Source organism: Alosa sapidissima, chromosome 4, assembly GCF_018492685.1.
Source record: "Alosa sapidissima isolate fAloSap1 chromosome 4, fAloSap1.pri, whole genome shotgun sequence".
Lineage (NCBI taxonomy): Eukaryota > Metazoa > Chordata > Actinopteri > Clupeiformes > Clupeidae > Alosa > Alosa sapidissima.
The window spans coordinates 5,511,491-5,530,220 of record NC_055960.1 but is presented as its reverse complement, the minus strand read 5'-3'; the positions used below and the strand labels follow the sequence as shown (position 1 = coordinate 5,530,220).

The 18,730-nt window shown below is 37.9% G+C and overlaps 1 protein-coding gene across 12 annotated transcripts; it reads left to right on the top strand.

The window, feature by feature from the left end:
- Positions 1–7,401: 7,401 nt before the first annotated feature.
- Positions 7,402–18,242, top strand: LOC121707694. 12 transcript variants are annotated; one of them, XR_006031376.1, is made up of 8 exons: positions 7,423–7,633; positions 8,326–8,349; positions 9,187–9,315; positions 16,245–16,332; positions 16,561–16,664; positions 16,827–16,877; positions 17,586–17,665; positions 17,887–18,242. XR_006031376.1 is itself a non-coding variant. In XM_042090420.1 (8 exons), the coding sequence occupies exons 5-8, from the start codon at positions 13,008–13,010 to the stop codon at positions 15,091–15,093; spliced, it is 1,602 nt and encodes a 533-aa protein (XP_041946354.1). In that variant the 5' UTR covers positions 7,922–7,940; positions 8,088–8,142; positions 8,326–8,349; positions 10,472–10,578; positions 13,006–13,007; the 3' UTR covers positions 15,094–15,697. The 12 variants fall into 12 exon arrangements, 2 of the variants coding, with proteins under 2 accessions (XP_041946353.1, XP_041946354.1); XR_006031374.1 differs by having other exon boundaries at positions 7,425–7,633; positions 9,187–9,287; XR_006031377.1 differs by lacking the exon at positions 7,423–7,633 and adding an exon at positions 7,659–8,142.
- The last annotated feature ends 488 nt before the right edge of the window (positions 18,243–18,730 follow it).

The following is an 18,730-nucleotide window of genomic DNA, read 5'->3' as shown; positions in this document are numbered from 1 at the left end:
CGCTATTGGGTCCTTTTATTCGTTGTGAGACACTTCTATGAACTGTATAGAATTCTGTGAAAGCAATTTACCCCTTCCTGTGTCGTAAAACAGTCAAATGGGATTGTTTTGTATCCTTTAACTGTAAGTGAGTAATTGGATGTGGAAAGGCAGTATTTGGCCCATGACTGCTTTCTTAATTACCTGCGTCAGAGAGATGAAGAAAAGTCCTGCATTTGTCAGCCCTTGTACTGCCTCCACAAAGAAGACTTTAGAACATTTTATTGCTACTTTGATTAAAAAACAGAAAAAATGTGTGTGTGTATCCCTCAGTGTGCACATGAACTCCATTTCAGTCTAATAAACAGCCTTTACACAGCAAATACACAGACAATCTTTAAAAATACCCCTATTTGTGCCATGTGAAGACAGAATATGAATTTGACATTGATATTGTGGTTTGATTTCCAAAGCAGTTCAAAGCCAGTTCTTTTTTTAAATAATAATAATAATAAAAACTAAATGGACAAATCTGAAGGAAACATCAACTGTGCAGATGCACCATGTGCAGAAAGTACAGTACTGTAACACATCACAAAGGATTTAACCTAATCCCTTTGATATGTTTTGGACAGCCACTGTTTCTGACAAGATTAGTCCAGAAATGAGTTTAGTCAATAAAGTTAATTGGAAAATAGTGTAATTGGTAAATAAAGAGCCAGTTTGCCAAGCCTTTTAAGATGAACAAAACCTCGCATTCATGGAAGCCCATGAAGGAGAACAGGAGAGGAGCTTGGAAGTGGAAGTGTTCGGAGGTTATATGTTGGAGGCACAGCGATCTACACACTGGGGCACCCCAACATGTGGATACCTCAAATCTCAGGATACCTGTTACCGGAGAAGGCCAAGGCTTCAGTCGCTCTTACCTGAAGATGTTAACAAAGCCATTGGAGGAGGTCATGCTTGCAATGTTGTTTTTTTACATTTAGCTTCCAGTATTTCACATTTCTCAAGTTTTCATTTATTTCAGATTTTCTGTTGTGTTTATTAAATGTATGGCTATTTAGTCTCTACTGTGAGCTGATTTTAATTGAATTCAAAGTGTACTGGTGGTCCTACTGGACCAAATGAGTCACAAGAAATTATTGATTTATTTACTTTAGAGCTGTGAGATCTTTCTTCTTTTTTATTTTTTTGTGTGATTTACAATTAATCTGTTTTGCTTTCTAAGACCTCATTCTTGGTTTCCTGTCTATGTCAGTAATTGTGTAATGTAAAAGAAACCAATGCTCTTGATTTTACAATATCATCTCATCCAGAGATGACTGTGATGCATGGAACAACCCTGTCTGTCCATTGGAACTGGGGCTTCATTTCTGTAAACTGAGTAAACTGAAAGCAATCGAAAAGAGCAAATAGAGAAGGGAGGGTTTACAGGTGTGAAGTCACAGGGTTTACGACACCTCGTCCTGATGGGGATTACTTGTTGCGCACAAATAGTGAATCCAATCAGGATGGATTGACACATTAAGGGGGGAAAACCTCCATAAGCTTTAACAGCTTGCCAGTGCCTATTTGTGAATGTAATAGGATGATCACAAGCTACTTTTGCAAGGAAATCCTACTTGAGGGTGTTTACTTTAGAGGAAGGTAATCCAACAGATGGTACAGGTCACTTCCTGAATGAAGGACAGTGAAATAACACTTGGCCTCATTTGGTTATGAGAGCAAAAATGTTAAATTCGAAATTTTGTGATATGAAGGAAATGCAGGTTTAGCTCAACAGCTGTTTGAAGGGAATGTGTTTGTTTTTCAAAGAAAGTTATTCTTTGAAGCAAATTCTACAACAGTGTCCTTATTACAGTATGTAGAGTGACAATTATCCAGGTCAACTTAGTCAAACTCGTTGTAGGGCACTTCCTGTATAAAATATAGAGCTGACCTGGTTAGATTAGTGAAGTCAAAAGCCTTTTCTCTGAGAGCATACAAATAAAAATTCACAATAGAACTAGCATTTGCAATGACATTTTGAAACAAATAATTATTAGTGATAACATTAGTGGAAATATTTGAATAATTGTTAAATAACTGAATATCCTTTAACTATAGACACTTTAACTATTTCCACAACATAAGTTTAACAGTTTAACTGTTTGAATCTGAATACTTTAGAATTATTTTTATTTGGTAGCCTAATGAGGGTCAGCAACATATAGCATGTCTAGAGAGTTCATAAGTAGGCTACAACATGTCCTAAAATTTACAAGGGGGAGAATAAATTATTAAATAATAAATAGCGGGAGATGAAAAAAAACCTGCCTGAATATTATGAATGCCAAAATAAGAAGCCTTCTTATCTGAATAGATTAATAATAATAACTAGAAAATGTAATTTCGAGGAAATTACCAGTGCATGGAAATATAAACATACTGTATATTAACATAAAATGCCAAACAAACTTTTATTTGGAAACAGTTGGCAGGAGTCATAGTTGATAACAACTGACAGTTGAAATGGCTGAACAATTAAATAGTTGAGTAGTTTAAATAGTTAAATTATTTAATAGTGAATTATTGTAGTGAGGACATTTATTTTGAAACAGTTGTAGGCAGAGGAAATAGTAGTCTTAAAAGAGCCAGATTGTATGCTTAAAGCCTGAGACAGAGTATATAGTTTAAAAGTTAAATGTAGATAGTGTAATGGATGTTGATAGACAGAAAGTTGAATGGATGTTGATAGGCAGATTGTTTAATGGATGTTGATGGATAGTTTAATGGGTGGATGAGTGAATGGTTTGAAGAGGATGAATGGATAGAAAGTTGGATGGAATGTGCCTTATATCCTTGTAGAATAGAGAGACACAGAGAGAGTTGGCCTAGTTAAGCCAGAAAGCAGTTGATACAGGTGCAATCAGTTTAACTGACCCTTTGATGGATCCTAGTTGAGCAGCTGGAAGTTGATACAGGTGCAAATCAAGTTAATTAGTCCATTGTGATGTCATAGTCCTAATGTAAAGTCTATGGGGAAAATAAGCTTGTTTTTTGTTAATATCTCAAAAAGTGTAAAGTTTACAAAAGTGAAAAATACATTCCTCAAGTGTCCTTTTTAAGACCTACGTTACAAAGTTTGAACGAAGTTTCTACGTTAAACGGTTGAAGCTGAATTAGACGCAGAAATTTGGTGGGAAGAATAACTACAAAATGTAATTTTGAGGAAATTACCAGTGCATGAAAATATAAACATACTGTATATTAACATAAAATGCCAAACAAACGTTTATTGGGAAACAGTTGGCAGGAGTCATAGTTGATAACAACTGACAGTTGAAATGGCTGAACAATTAAATAGTTGAGTAGTTTAAATAGTTAAACTAGAAAATGTAATTTCGAGGAAATTACCAGTGCATGAAAATATAAACATACTGTATATTAACATAAAATGCCAAACAAACTTTTATTGGGAAACAGTTGGCAGGAGTCATAGTTGATAACAACTGACAGTTGAAATGTCTGAAGAGTTAAATCGTTGAGTAGTTTAAATAGTTAAATTATTTAATAGTGAATTATTGTAGTGAGGACATGCATTTTGAAACAGTTGTGGGCAGAGGAAATAGTAGTCTTAAGAGAGCCAGAATGTATGCTTAAAGCCTGAGACAGAGTATATAGTTTAAAAGTTGAATGTAGATAGTGTAATGGATGTTGATAGACAGAAAGTTGAATGGATGTTGATAGGCAGATTGTTTAATAGATGTTGATGTATAGTTTAATGGGTGGATGAGTGAATGGTTTGAAGAGGATGAATGGATAGAAAGTTGGATGGAATGTGCCTTATATCCTTGTAGAATGGAGAGACACAGAAAGAGTTGGCCTAGTTAAGCAGAAAGCAGTTGATACAGGTGCAATCAGTTTAACTGGCCCTTTGATGGGTCCTAGTAGTGAGCAGCTGGAAGTTGATACAGGTGCAAATCAAGTTAATTAGTCCATTGTGATGTCATAGTGCTAATACAAAGTCTATGGACTTACCAGTGCATGAAAATGCTAAAGTTGTGATGTAAAATATAATGTATAGTTAAAACACAGAGATGGTTACTACGGTGATGCTAGGATAGACATGGTGGTTGCATATCTTAATAAAAGTTGATAGTTTAAAAGTAGACTGTTTAAAAGGTGAATGTAGATAGTTTAAAAGTTGTTGATAGACAGTAGATAGTTTAAAAGTTGTTGATAGACAGCTAGTTTAATAGATAGTTTAATGATAGTTTAATAGATAGTTTAAAAGTAGACCGTTTAAAAGTTGAAGGTAAATAGTTTAAAAGTAGCTCTAATGTTTGCTAGCAGTTATGCTAAGATTTTTAGCAGTTTTGCTAAACATGCTAACTAGCATGCTAACAATGCTAACTATGCTAACTAGCTAGCTAGAAGAAGAAGAAGAAGAAGCAGCCTAGGAAGAACAGTACAGTGCATTTTCATGCACTGTAATAATAAGAAGAAGAAGCCTAGGAAGAACAGTACAGTGCATTTTCATGCACTGTAATAAGAAGACTTGGAAGAACAGTATAGTGCATTTTCATGCACTATAATAAGAATAAGAAGACTTGGAAGAACAGTATTTTCAATTTTCATGCACTATAATAATAATAATAAGAAGAAGAAGAAGAAGAAGAAGAAGAAGAAGCCTAGGAAGAACAGTACAGTGCATTTTCATGCACTGTAATAATAATAATAATAATAAGAAGCCTTGGAAGAACAGTACAGTGCATTTTCATGCACTGTAATAAGAAGAAGAAGAAGAAGAAGAAGACTTCAGATAACAGAACAGTGCATTTTCATGGTAGTCTTAGGTAGTCTATATTTGTATAGCACCTTACACAGAATGCAACTCAAAGTGCTTTACACTGGGAACATTTAACACAATAGAGAAGAAAATAATAAATTTTGAGGCTAACGCAGCAAGTTGTTGCAGTAAAATATAGGCTTTGCTAACAAATGCTTAGGCTAACAAAAGCTTAGGCCCCGTTGATGTGGACTCTAAGCGGTTAGCCTTAGTATATTCTTAGTATTTGTTGTGATTATATGAATTTATATACAGAAGACTGGCAGCCTTAACCCCCTACAAGCACGCCATATGGCAACAGTGGTAAGGAAAAACTCCCAGGAACAAACTTTGAGCAGAACCCAACTTAATAGGGGCTGCTGGCTGCAGCTCTAATGGCAGCAGTCGAATGTAAAATAATCTTAAAAAGTAGTCTACAAGATAAAATGAGTTAACTAAAAGCTCCCTCTCTTCCCCAATCCACCCCTCAACTATTCCCACAACCCTTACTGCCACCCCCCCCCCCTTTTTCACTCCGACACACATCCTCATTTTCCACATCCTCAATTACCACGTCTCAATAATCTGAATACTATTAATATTCTGTGACAACAATATACATTTCCTGTTATACTCAGAGTTATGATAAATTAGATCATATAATTTCTTAACTTAATTGTAATTCAAATTAATTTATCTCCTTCTGTGTGTAAATGTATACCAGACCACAAGTTGATTAGCCTAGAAATCTAGACGCGCCCCTAGCGGCCGCAAATTACATTTGCTGCCAGGGCTAGTCTAGCAACTCTCCGTTGGCTTGTGAGCTCCAGAAATCGAAACTTAATCAGGCCAATGAAATCGTGTATAGAGTCGTTAGGTGGGCTTAACATAATGATTGATGGCAGAGTTGCAACGGTTTGGCTTGAATTCCCTGCTACTTGAAAACAAATAAGATGGATGTTGCTGCTGGCGAACAGTGTGACACGAATTAAGCTTTTATTAAGTAGGCAAACGTTTGAACTAGCTCCGCTGGTGGGAAACGCATGGGACTCATAGCGCTGCCGCTGTCCTATTGCGTGCAGAGGGAATTTGAAAGACAACTGATTATCCCGCCCCTCGGACTGAGCACTGCGAACGGTGAGTGTCCAGACCCTACATTTTAATGTGGGTCTGGCTCGTCAGGCTACAAGTTGATTACTCCTGTGGAGAAAACTCTTCTGTTCCAAAAGCAATTTTATCACAATTAGATACAGTCTAATAGTGTATGGATACTGCAATGGTAAATCCTTCAACAATCAGCATGTAGGCCTGAATGTACGCAGGCTCCATACTTTCAGAGAAAGGGCTTTCATAGGTTTCATTACTCTAACAATAACTACAATGCGTCTTAAACTTAAATACACAAGCTCTCAAATGAGATTGTCTTGCATCCTTTCACTGTAATTGTGTAATTGGATGTATAGCTACAAAAGCTGTGTTTTGCTTTGTCATTTACTTCAGTGAATTAGGCTACCTTACCAGATCTCTGTGTCATCAATTAGTTTTCAACCCTAAAGTGAATGTAGTTCTTTAGGATATTGTTTGCATTTTGAGCAAACTATTTTAAAGGCAGTTTTGAAAAACACAACAACTTCTAACTAATTTGTTGATTTTGTTGATTCACTTCCTGAATGAAGGACAGCCAAATAACACTTGGCCTCATTTGGTTATGAAAGCAAAAGGCAAAAATGTTAAATTCGATGGCGAAATAAAATCATATGTTGGCTAAATACACTGTAAAAAATATCCGTAGATTTTACGGTGAAAATTTGTGAAATGGCAACAGTACAAAACAGTAAACTTAGAAACGGTAGAAAACATTTTTTACAACAGTTAAGTATTGTAAATATGTTTACCAGCTGGAACCATATATTTCACCTTTTTTTGTATAGAAAAGACGTTGATTAACCGTTAAGAAAAAAAAAAAAGAAACATGCCATAATATATAAAAAAGGGAGGACACAATTTTTTTCCGCTTTTACCCTCATCTAACTGTCGGTTTCCACATGGCGGAATTTCGCTTCGCTCATTGAGGTTGAATCAAAGATTAACAATCTTTGGTTGAATGAGACGAAATTCGTCCTGGTTAGTACCTGGTATTGGCGAAATGACAGCGAATCACCGAGGCAGGCGAAATGAGGACCATTCGTGAACCAATCAGGTCCCGTGTTTGTGTTTAGAGGCGGGAGTTACAAAAAAGTCTGACCAAGATGGCGGTGACTACCTGAGCTGTAACACAAACATTTGTATGTGATTAAAATGTTTCTACACGAATTGGCACTTCTATCAACACAAATTGTGGTTTATATGCCACACGAACTTAGTCAGGGCACATACACCACTAAATAGACCACTATATATTATGTTAGTTTAAACACTCGAACTTTTTAGCTAGCTGACAAGCAGTTCGCTAGACACTGCAGTCAAAAGGTTAGCGGTTTGGCTGTCACAGAACACATTAATATTTTGCTTTTATTTTCTGTAAAAAATACTGGTTACCGCTGTTAAAATTCACTGCAGGTAGTCTAATGGATGAATCAAAGAAGGGTGCATAGACAATAGATAAATTGTTTAAGCACCCTTCTTTAATTTATACATATAAATCATTTATGTAAATTAAATTAACGAATTAATATGCATTAGCTGTCTATGATTATAGTCCATGTGCATTAAATCACTGAATTTCCCCCAAGGTATTTCCCCAAGCTAGCCTATAGATGGCGCTGCATTTTGTTAGTTAAACCACATGGCCAAATATCAACCGCCATTTTGTTCGCTAAGGAGACAGTGATTTGTGAGATGGTAAGTAATGAAAACGACAATTTAATAAATTGAAGAGTTCAATCTGATTAAAAGTATTAATTAGTAATGCAATTCTAAGCTTCTTGTGTTTGCAATGACTTACGTCTAGAATTTCCTTCGGGATGAATAAAATACTATCTTATCTTATCTGAATCTCTGTTGTAGGATAACGTTAGCCTATGACAAAAAAATGCCAGCTAGCATTCAGATTTCTGACCATGCTTTGATTAACGTCAACATTATATTATATATTATATTATGTATATTGTGCTTCGATTCTAACTTGTAATAAAACGGAGATATCATAGTTAGTCTACACCGTTTTTCTCTACTGTCATTAAGTCTACATTCTGAGCTGGTATGTCAATTGCTTATCAGTGTGAAATATCTAGCTGAGTTCTGATTGAGAACGCCATTTTATTAACGTTAATGTTAATCCCTTCATTGTGCACAGAAGCTTGAAATTCCAGTCATTTAGCCTTGCTTTATGTTTCCAGACAAAACTTTAGGTAAAGTACATTAGGTGTTAAACATGTTTTATTCAATACATTTATTGTTTGGACCTTTACAGTTAGTAATTGGATAATTGCTAGAGTTAAAGCATCGTTTTGGCTAATGTTAACAGGAAAATTGTGCATTGGAAATCGTATTGCTTTGATGCAAGTTAACGTTGCCTAATCTTTATGTTGCAGGTATGTTGGGAGAGACGTCTACAGGTAAGTTTTTACATTTTCTTTACTAGGAGTAGGCTATTTATTTAGAAGTGAAGTGGTGAATAGAGTTTCTGAACGTTTGGGGAGGAGTTTTTTTTCGCGCTCGTTTTAGCCATGCTTTCCAGTCACATTTTGTGGAGCTGTATGCCTGCTAAGGCGTGCATTGCGAAGTGCTTCGTCTGTTGAGTGTAAGGGAAAGGTAGAAATATCATTGCATTGCTGAGGACTTAATATTTACTCTCCCCAACATTAGTTTTCTTTTCTTTTATATTTCAGATTTTGTTTGTACTGTTATGCTGGTTTAAGTAAACTTCGGTTACCAGCTATTTAGGCAACCTAGCCTAGTTCCATTGTGGCTGTGGGGATAGGGTAGATTGGTAACTTTAGTTTTATTCCTTCAGATGTTGTCTTTGAGAGAGAGAGAGAGAGAGATGTTTTGAGGATCTAGTAGTAGCCTATTGAATTTGTGTTTGGTTTGCAATTGATAAATTGCTTAATTGTAGGGCTTACTTTGCCCTTGCCCAATGTTACTGTTGTAATTTATCTGTATTCAGCCTTTCATCTTAATCTGCCATGTTCTTGGCATACTTGTTGATAAAGGTTTTGTGTTTCTGTGCCATGTGGCTGCTCCCATTAAAGTGCAGTTAAGGCTAGGAGACTAGCTAGTTCAGATAGGCTAGTGTTGATGGCCTTTGCTGGCTTGACCATGCATTCATGTTGCATTTGTGGTTTGGCTCTGAATTCATTAAAGGGGTATGTTTTGCATTGCAAACTGCACAGCAATGAACCCCGTGTTGTCTTCAAATGTGTTGGAATTGGTTGTAAACGTGTGTTTTCTAGGTATTCGTCCTTAAAAGCTCATTTTTATCGCCTTCACACTGGCAAATCGTTGTTTACACAAGATTTGACTGTAGAAGCTTTGAAATGCACCGTTTCCCTATGTGAGTGCCAGTGTGATGGAGTGAAAGGGTTGGTCTCGCATCTAAAGGAACACATAGATGGAGGGTGTCCAGTGAATTGCCCAGTGACAGGATGTAAAATGGTGTTCACTGTAAAGTCTTCCTTCACTGCTCATATGTCAAGGAAGCACAGACTCTGCCCTGTCAGTGTGATCAGCTGCGGTAGTGGTATACATTGTGTACCATGTCCTTCCACAAGCACCACTGTAAGCACAGAGGAACCAGCTTGTCTCTTAGATGCTGTAGCTACTGTTGGAGATGGTAATTTTGATGACATGTATCTGAGAAATGTGTGTTTATTCTATGCCAAGTTGCAAGGGCAATATCTTGTTCCAATGTCGACTATCCAGATGGTTGTAGAAGAGATGCAGAATATACACGAGTTGGGGCAGATGCATACATTGGACAGGTTAAATTCACTTCTGCAAGATTTGGTTTCTGATGAAATCAGAACCAAAGTATGCAATGTTGTTAGGGAATCTGACTTGTTCTCAGCTTGCCACACTGGGCCAATGAGGACGACCTACTCTAGGGCCAAGTGTTTTAAAAAATTGTTGAACTATGTGGAACCCAAGCGAGTGTTTTTAGGCAGAGATGATAACAGAGATAAAAGGTATGCCTACTATGTTCCAGTCTTGGACACTTTGAAAAACATGCTCTCTTCAGAGTTTTGGAAGGGACTCCTGTCAGGAAATCCAGTTCAGTCTTCTCCTGAAATTCTAAGTGACTGCTGTGATGGAAAGCTGTTCAAGTGTAATACTTTCTTTCAGGACTTCCCAGCTTGCCTGAAATTGGTCCTGTACCAAGACGCCTTTGAAGTTGTGAACCCTTTGGGTTCAGCTAGGAGGCGGCACAAACTTTTGGCCGTGTATTTCTCTTTACTAAATTTGCCCCCCCATATTCGGTCAACTGTTGACCAAATGCAGCTGGTGTTACTCTGTAGAGAGACGGATTTCACAGAGTTTGGCCATGCTAAGGTTTTCTCTGATTTGGTGGCTGACTTGAAAGTGCTAGAGGAGAGTGGGTTAACAAACTGTGAAACTGTGAAAGGAACTCTCTACTGCATTGCTGGAGACAATCTTGGCTCACATTGCATTGGAGGTTTCACTGAAAATTTCAGTTCCTCACAACATTTCTGCAGATACTGTCTAATTTCTCGTTCTCAGTTTCAGGATGACTGCACCTCAGTAGATGAAGAGAGGACTCCAGAAAATTACGAGAGTGCAGTGGACCAGCTACAGACAAGACAAGAAGTGCATGGAATAAAATTCAGGTCAGTGTTCAATTCCTTGAAACACTTTAATGTTTGTCAGCCTGGCTTGCCTCCGTGTCTAGGACATGACCTCTTTGAGGGTGTCCTGTCATATGACCTAGCACTGTACCTGAAGTACTTTGTGAAAAAAAAGTGGTTCACATACACACACTTGAACAGGCGCATCAAACAGTTCCAATTCAAAAATACAGATGCCTCCTCCAAGCCTTGCGAAGTCCATCCTAAAACCAAAACACCCAAGCTTTCTGGTCACGCAATACAGAATTGGAACTTCTTGAGACTTCTGCCTCTGATAATTGGAGACAGAGTCCAAGATCCACAAGATGAAGTGTGGCAATTGACACTTCAGTTGAAAGATATAGTTGACTTCACTTGTGCTCAGAGAATTTCTAAATCTCAGGTTGCTTACCTTGATGTTCTCATTCAGGAATACCTAGAGTCTCGTAAGACACTATTTCCTGATACCAACTTGAGACCAAAGCATCACTATTTGCGGCATTACCCTGGGTTGATGCTAAAATTTGGCCCACTAATTAAGGTGTGGACTATGAGATTTGAAAGTAAGCATAGCTACTTCAAAAGATGTGCGAGACAATTGAAGAATTTTAAAAATCTGCCCCTCACCCTTTCAGATCGACATCAGTTGTTGCAGGCTTACCTTACAGCTGGGTCAATGAGTCCTCAAGATGTGCAAATGAAAGATTGTTCGCCATTTTGCTCAGATCTTTACACTGAACAAATCAACAATGCAGTGTTGCAATTCGGATTCACCGAGCTGAATGCAAAGATAACGGCTGATGTGCAGTTTAAAGGCATAGCATACAAGAGGGGACAGTTTGTTGTCACTAGGAATGATGACATAGTTCAGTTTGGCGAACTTGTCCTTGTCATAGTAAAAGATGATTCTGCTCTTCATTTTCTAGTGAGACTACATGCCACAGAATTTTTACCACATTACCACATGTTCTCTGTGAAAAATCTAAGTGGAAGATTGCAGTGCCTCCACATGAATGACCTCATAGATGTTTGGCCATTGTCATCTTATATGAAAGATGGACACCAGATAGTCCCATTGAAGCACAGTGTATTGTCAGTGTAAATGTCAGTTGAAAATGTGTAACGGAAATGTTAGTGATGCATCAGTCCTGGAGTGATCTAGGGTGTTTTTTCTGCATGGGCACGAGCAAACTTTTATTCAACAGCAAACAGCTGCTGGGTTTTAAAATAGTATTGTTTTTCATGTTTACAGGCAAATGGCTTTCAATGAGTTACTCAGGGCACTTGATCTGACATATCCAAATGGCTATTTCTCAATATTTAATACTTTGTTGTAGTGTTATCTGGGTCTTTACACGGTAAAAGTGCAGTATAAGGTCCTGCATGGTTTCAGCACGATATCATTTTTGTCTCAAATCGTAGGTGTTCCTCCTTGATCCACTAGCTGCCTGCCCCCTGAATACACTGAAAAAGTCCGGTCTCGGGAGACAACACAGTGGTTGTGAACGACAAGCACAACAACCCATGTTCCAGCTAATCACTGACAAGACGGTTGGGAGTCGAAAACCAGTTCTCACCCCTCCCCCAATAGTCTGGCATAATATGCGTTAACTAACTATTTTAAAGGAAATGGCGATTTGGATGCGTCTGGCCAAGTGCCCAGAGCCCACTGATTGAAATCAATTTGGCTGTAAACGTGAAAACCAACCAAACTTTAAAAACCCAGCTACTGACACAATTTTGCAGTTAAACTAGTGTTTGACTCATGCACATGCCGAAAAACACCCTAGATTGCTTCACTGGCTGAGAGTGTCTGGGGTGTCTAGGTTGAAAGACAGAATGACCCATGAGAGAATCTTATTGGGATAACCACAGTTAGGTTTGGTACAATGACATTACATACAGTTTGAGTCAATAAAGTGAAAATAAAAGCCATTGCAAACAATATTTGCCTAAACTCAGTGCAGTGAAAGCAGTGCACATTGAATTTGTAGATCAAACCATTTCGCTGACCATTTTGATCAATTTAGTTTTTTTCACATGAAGTATACTACAAGACTATGCTGCTGAAAAAATGGGTATGAGAACATTTTTCTCTTATCTCTACTTATGGTATACACTAAAGAAAATATCGAAAAATGTATTTTGCTTTAGATTACCTTACAAAACTCATCCAACTTTTACTTGGCTAAAATTTGGCCGCATAGGCTAACCATTGTTTTTGATAACTTTTGTGTGCACCTGCATTGCATTTTTGCCTCAAATAAATGTAATGTAAATGTAATGCATCCACTATGTTGAAATTGTGCAAATATTATTGGAAATTATTTTCACATATTCACTCTTTTTACATATAACTGTTTAAAGCGGACTGTATGGATAGAATGGTTAATGTCACACAATGATCAAATAGATTTTTGTGTGTGATAGAAATGGCTGAATCCCAGACCCAGATGATCAGAGGGACCATTGCTGATGAGTTCCCAGACTACTCAGAAGAGATTCTAAATTCTGTGATGGACGCTCTGAAAGCAGGGGGCGTAAAGACAATATATGACCTCCACTACATCAAAGAAGAAGACTTGTCGTCCTCACTAGGTCCAGTGCAGGCAAGGAGACTTGCTACCTGGGCTTGCAGTAGTATGTATTAAATTTAACTCTCTTGGCCATTGACATCTGACAACCAGCATAACTTTTGTGGTTAAAAGTGGGCACAATTCTCCTTTGTTTCGTTACAGAGTTCGCCACACCAACTTTGACCCCTGCCTCAGTGTGTGCATCTCCACCATCAAGCCGGTTCTTGACACATATAGTGTCGTCTTCACCATCATCCCCTTCCTCTGTGTCTTCATTGTCTCTTGTGTCCACCAGTCCATCCTCTTCAATCAAGTGGATCGACAAGTTTGATATTCCCTGGGCTAAACTCCCTGAAGAGCTTATGCAATGTCTGGCAAGAGAAAAAAGGCCTTCTCCGAAACTTAGACGTGAAATGGTCAGGATTGTTGTATCAGCAGTGATGAAAATTTGCAACAATCCTACCAAGCAAAATGCCACCGAGATTGCTAAAAGGATGGTGACTAGGTACCCCAAGTCTCTACAAGACGTGATAGAGGGTGATGTCGTTGGTTCGGGGTTTGATTCGCTTGCCAAGCAGTTACAAGTCCGTGTGGAGAACACAAAAAGACAGAACACACCGAAGATAAAAAGACGTAAGCATGGATCAGATGAGGATGACACAGACGAGATTACAGCAGCCCAGCGAGCAACCGTCCAGGACACCTATGGGTGCGTCAAGTGGGACCCAAAATATCTGCAAGTGTCTGAGACTTTGGAGAGTCAGAAAGTTAAAAAAGAAACATTGAAAAAGATGTATGAGGAGATGAATTACAATGCAGAGGAAGTCAAAAAGTTGGTTCTGGCAACTTACTTCTCCCAGCGAGGAGAGATCAACAAGGGAGTGCCCATTAAGACCCTTTGCCACGAGTGGCCCTTTTTGTTTAAAGAGGTTGGCATGGCTGCACATTATGAAGAATTGACTGGTCTAAGTCTCATCGGCACCTTTATGGGAAATGTTGAAAGAAAGGGCAAACGTCTGTTGGAATTCCTCAAACGTGTCGCTGCACCGAAAAACAAAAAAGTCCAGGATGCCCTGATCAAATGCCAGGCAGAGAAAGGACCATCAGGCAGTTCCACAGAGATCATGGAGATGGTCATACTTCTGATGACTAACTTTGGTGAGAAGGATGAGAACCTGTTCCATTTCAGTGAGGATACGGCTCTGGCCCAAGAGATTCAGCTGGAGAAGTTGCCACCAAATCCCTGTATCGTTGTTTGTGGTAAGTATGCACTGAAAGAATGCTCACATCTCAAGCTGTAGGCTGGTGTATTGAAATGCCATTCTGCTATCGAATAACTTGGTTGTAGTTGAAAGTAAAAGGTTTGAGATACTGTATTTATGATTGCTTAACTCTGGGAGGATAATAACTTGCCCAGTTTGCTGTGTTGTTTCATAGCTTTAAACAATTCTTTTTCACACACATAATTTTTTTTTTTTTTGTGTCTGAATGTTAACCATTGTATTTTAGTTAAGCCCTTTTGTCATTGACTGCCCTTCTGTCCGTCTTTTCAGGGTCCTCATGTTTTGCTGCCCGGACATTCATGTTGAGCATAGACCAAGAGATTGTAAATGACCATGTCACTTCCTACATGGCTGCTCTCTGCCTGATGTTTGGGAGTTATTATTGTTTCAACATTCACTACCCTGTGGAACTCCGCTCAACGCTTGAATTTCTTCAAAGGTACAGTAACAATATAAAACAATACATGGTCATTTAGTTCATCCCTCTAAAGTAAAGTGAAGTAAATTAAAACACATATTTGTTTTGATGAAGGTGTTTCTTCTCAATAAACCCCGAAAGAGGCACAAAAGTTGAGTGGAAGAAAAACAAGAAAGTGCTCCCAGTGAATCCCAGAGTCCTCACATTTATTGCAGAAGTTGCAGACTATGAATGGAGATAGACCACTGACATTGACCCTCAAAGGAAATAGAGCATTTCAACTGGTAACAGTGTGGTGTAGCATACTGCATGTTTGCAGTGTTGTCTTGTTTTTGTTTTTCTCATTAGAGGTGGACAAACCAAATGTGTATCCCTTGTACCTTACAGTTATCTTCGAAACGTGTCAGGTTTTACACAATTTTTGTAAGCTTTTACAATTTTGATTTTGTAATGAAAATACCTTTAAAACAAAAATGTATTTCATTTTTGTCCACCCACGGCTGAATCTACCAAATGGAATTATGTTTGTTGAGTGAAAGTTACAACACATGTTCAGCTTTACTGAGTTATGTAAAGGAATGTAAGGAATTCATCAGCCTTTGTTTTTTATTATATTGGTTTTATTGGTAAAACGATTTAAGAGGACTTGATGGTTCTAGGAATTTCTGGATAAGTTTATCATCATCCTCACCCTTAATTGGTACATCCCTGCAATTATCAAGGAAATTGTCAGCAATGTTTAGAAAACTTGGTTGATGCAGTTTTCTCATAGTTTGATCTTTCAAAATGAAGGACCAAACCTTTGCTTAACAGAAATGAAAATAAAGGTCTTTATTTCCAGATATAAGATGATTGATTGGTTTGTCTCAACAAGGTACAGTGATTAATTGCCACAGAAATGTTAAGCTTAACTGATGTAGAGTTTTGTCATTGTACAGGTTAGTAAAAGTTTGAATATCCAGTTTTAATGTCCAGTTTTATGGTATAGATTGAACTCTTCAGTAAATTAAGTAAAACTGTTCAACAGAAATACAGATAAAGCAGTAATTTCAATTGTAAAAAAAAAAACTGGCGATGTATTTCCAATAAGAAAAGCAAGCATGATTCGTTAAGTCTTTTTTGAACTGTAGATGGTTCATTCTCATTACTACTTGGTTAGAACAACTATGGAACCAATGGTGAGTATATGTAAAAGGTATGCAATGTCTCTCTGTTTCTCTCTCTCTGTCTGTCTTTCTCGCTCTCGCCAACCATGGTAAGTACCCCTGAATTCTTGTCTCTGCCTTGATCATTTATGCTTTCATTTATAATGCTTATCCACCAACATTACATCTTGCTCCTACTGCATCAGCCCTAATGTCTCATCAATCCCCTGGTAATCCCCTCTTCCAGATCAGACCATCTAGAACAGGACACAACACCCTGCTTACATCTGAAGGAGGGCTAGGACACACAAGAGACCTGTAGGCCCACTATGCTGGTAAGTCAATAGAATGCATTTTACATTTCTTAGTTGAGACAATACTGCTATGTCAAGTCTTTTCAAAGCTAAGCTAGACATACTTAAGCAAATTAACATTTTTAATTGAAATGCTTGGTTGTATAAGTAAATGTAATGTAATATAATATATAAAGTTTGCTAATGTATTTTTTTTTTTTTTGTGTGTGTGCCATTCACCCTTAAATTTTCTTTTGACCTGCCAAACAGCAGCACGAACAACTGGGTCGATTTAGGATTGAGTCCCCTCTCTGCCAGAAATTATCACTGTGTTCAAGGAAGACCCAGGCCCAAATAAAGCTGCTATGTCTAAGGTATGCTGGAAAACTTTCTGTTTTGGCTATTCATTCATTCACATTGTATACAATTTAGCAGCCACATGTGGCAACATGTCAAAGATGATGCAAATCTAGTTCTTTTGTAAGTTATAACAATGTGATATATTGGTGAAAGTTAACATTGTCTCGTCCTTGCAGGTCAGCCCCTTTTCCTCAGCTTTTCAAGTTGGCAGTCATCTAATATTAAAGGTAAGATGTTGCTAATTTTGTTAGTGGTTAGTGCTCAAACTATGATTTCTATGCTCGAGTTCATATGTAGACACAGAGTTCATTAAAACGTTTTTTTCTGAAGACACACATTTGCTTGCCTTAGCCACTCCCTCTCGCCACCATCTTGGATTGTTAGGATAAGCAAATGTGCAGTCTTCAGAAACAAACGTGTTTATAAACTGTGCTCAAACAATGTTTTTTATGCTCGAGTTCATATGTAGAGACCCCGATAATACTTTGAACGAAGTTTTATGCAATGTTGAACCTTCTATAAACCAATCTATAATCACTTAGAAACTTTGAATTTCTAAGTGTTTATAGATTGACATTTTGCGAGTGTGTCCCACTTGCCCACAGTTCACCCATAGAAAGCAATACAGCTGTAGGTGAGTAGAACACTACTACTGGAAGATGTGGGTTTGGATGTAATCGTCTCGTTGACCGGATTTTTTGACTTGTGCCCATGCACACACAGAGCCTACAATCGAAGTTCGCAATTGTTACAATTTAAGTTGATTTTCATGCATAAATTCCATCGAGGGGTGGATAAACTCAAATTTGAGAGGGGTAAACTGTTTACTTGAGTTTAGTCTCCAGTACAGCCCTGGCTGTCTACTACCTTTTGCCTATTTTCCCACTATGTTCCTTTGTGTCAGTCATAATGTTTCATCAATTCACTCCTGCCAGACCAAGCCAAAGTCCCGCTCACCTCTGAAGAAGGGAAAGATACACAGGCTTGTTGGTTCGCTCGGCAGTAGCAGTCCATGGTGAGCCTAATCAGCGTTGTTATGGGGTCCTTTTTTGTTACTATCTGTTATATTCTCAACTTTTAACTATAAACTATGTACCTACTGAGCTGGTGGCAATTGCATGTGACAGTAAATTTATGAATTGCTTTATTCTACCAGTACTCATTGTAGATATGACTTAAAAGTGCCTTTGTTTTCTCTTCCTATGCCAATGTTCCTGATCCATGCAATGGCGCCAGAAAGGGCTGAAGCAGCTGACCTTTCTCCTTCGGCACACCTACAAGCCAGGGTAGATTCTTGATGTCCAGTGCTGTCCCTTTTTTGACTTCACATGCCACAGAAAGGCAACACCTTTGAAACATCTCAAAGTTTTGCAGACCTGGACTTTTCCATGCCATAAGACTGTTTAAATCTGTGGACTTATGCCTAATTGCTATGTAAGAAGGGAGGTATTCCTGGTAATTCTATTCAAGCTCATTGTTTTTGACAAGACATTTTGGTACAAGATGGGCAGAATGGCCAACCAACAACTTATTAACTGATGAGGGCATAGATGATTGTAAGTTCTAGGAATAAAGTTGTCTTTTTTACCAAACTGTTAATTGTATGGTTGATTTGTGTGGTAAACATAGGATAGGTAAAATGGTTGTAGAGACTGTTCAGACGTATTTGTTAGGGAGTTAGTTAATGTATACAGTAAAATGTGTTTGAAACAAAAGGTAATCGTAAAATCAACATAAACTTTAGCGTAAATGTAGAGATGGTTAAACTGTATTTATTACGGTAAAATTTTGGCAACCCAGATGCCGGTCTTTCACTGTTAAAATGACAGAATTGTTTTTCCGTATTTATTACGGTGAAATTGCGGCAACCCAGCTGTCAGTCTTTCATCGTTAAAATGACGGAATTGTTTTTCCGTATTTATTACGGTCAAATTGCGGCAACCCAGCTGCCAGTCTTTCACCGTTAAAATGACGGAATTCTTGCTATTGTATTTATTACGGTAAAGTTCTGGTAATCTAGCTGCTGGGTTTTTCCGTAAAAATAACAGAATTTTTGTACCGTATTTATTACGGTGAAATT

Bases quoted from the DNA above. Each gene is read 5' to 3' on its own strand.
- LOC121707694 (XM_042090419.1), top strand. From the start codon at position 13,008: ATGGCTGAATCCCAGACCCAGATGATCAGAGGGACCATTGCTGATGAG. The intron at 14,412-14,704 runs GTAAGTATGCAC...CCGTCTTTTCAG, and splicing joins TCCCTGTATCGTTGTTTGTG to GGTCCTCATGTTTTGCTGCC. The intron at 14,874-14,966 runs GTACAGTAACAA...GTTTTGATGAAG, and splicing joins ACGCTTGAATTTCTTCAAAG to GTGTTTCTTCTCAATAAACC.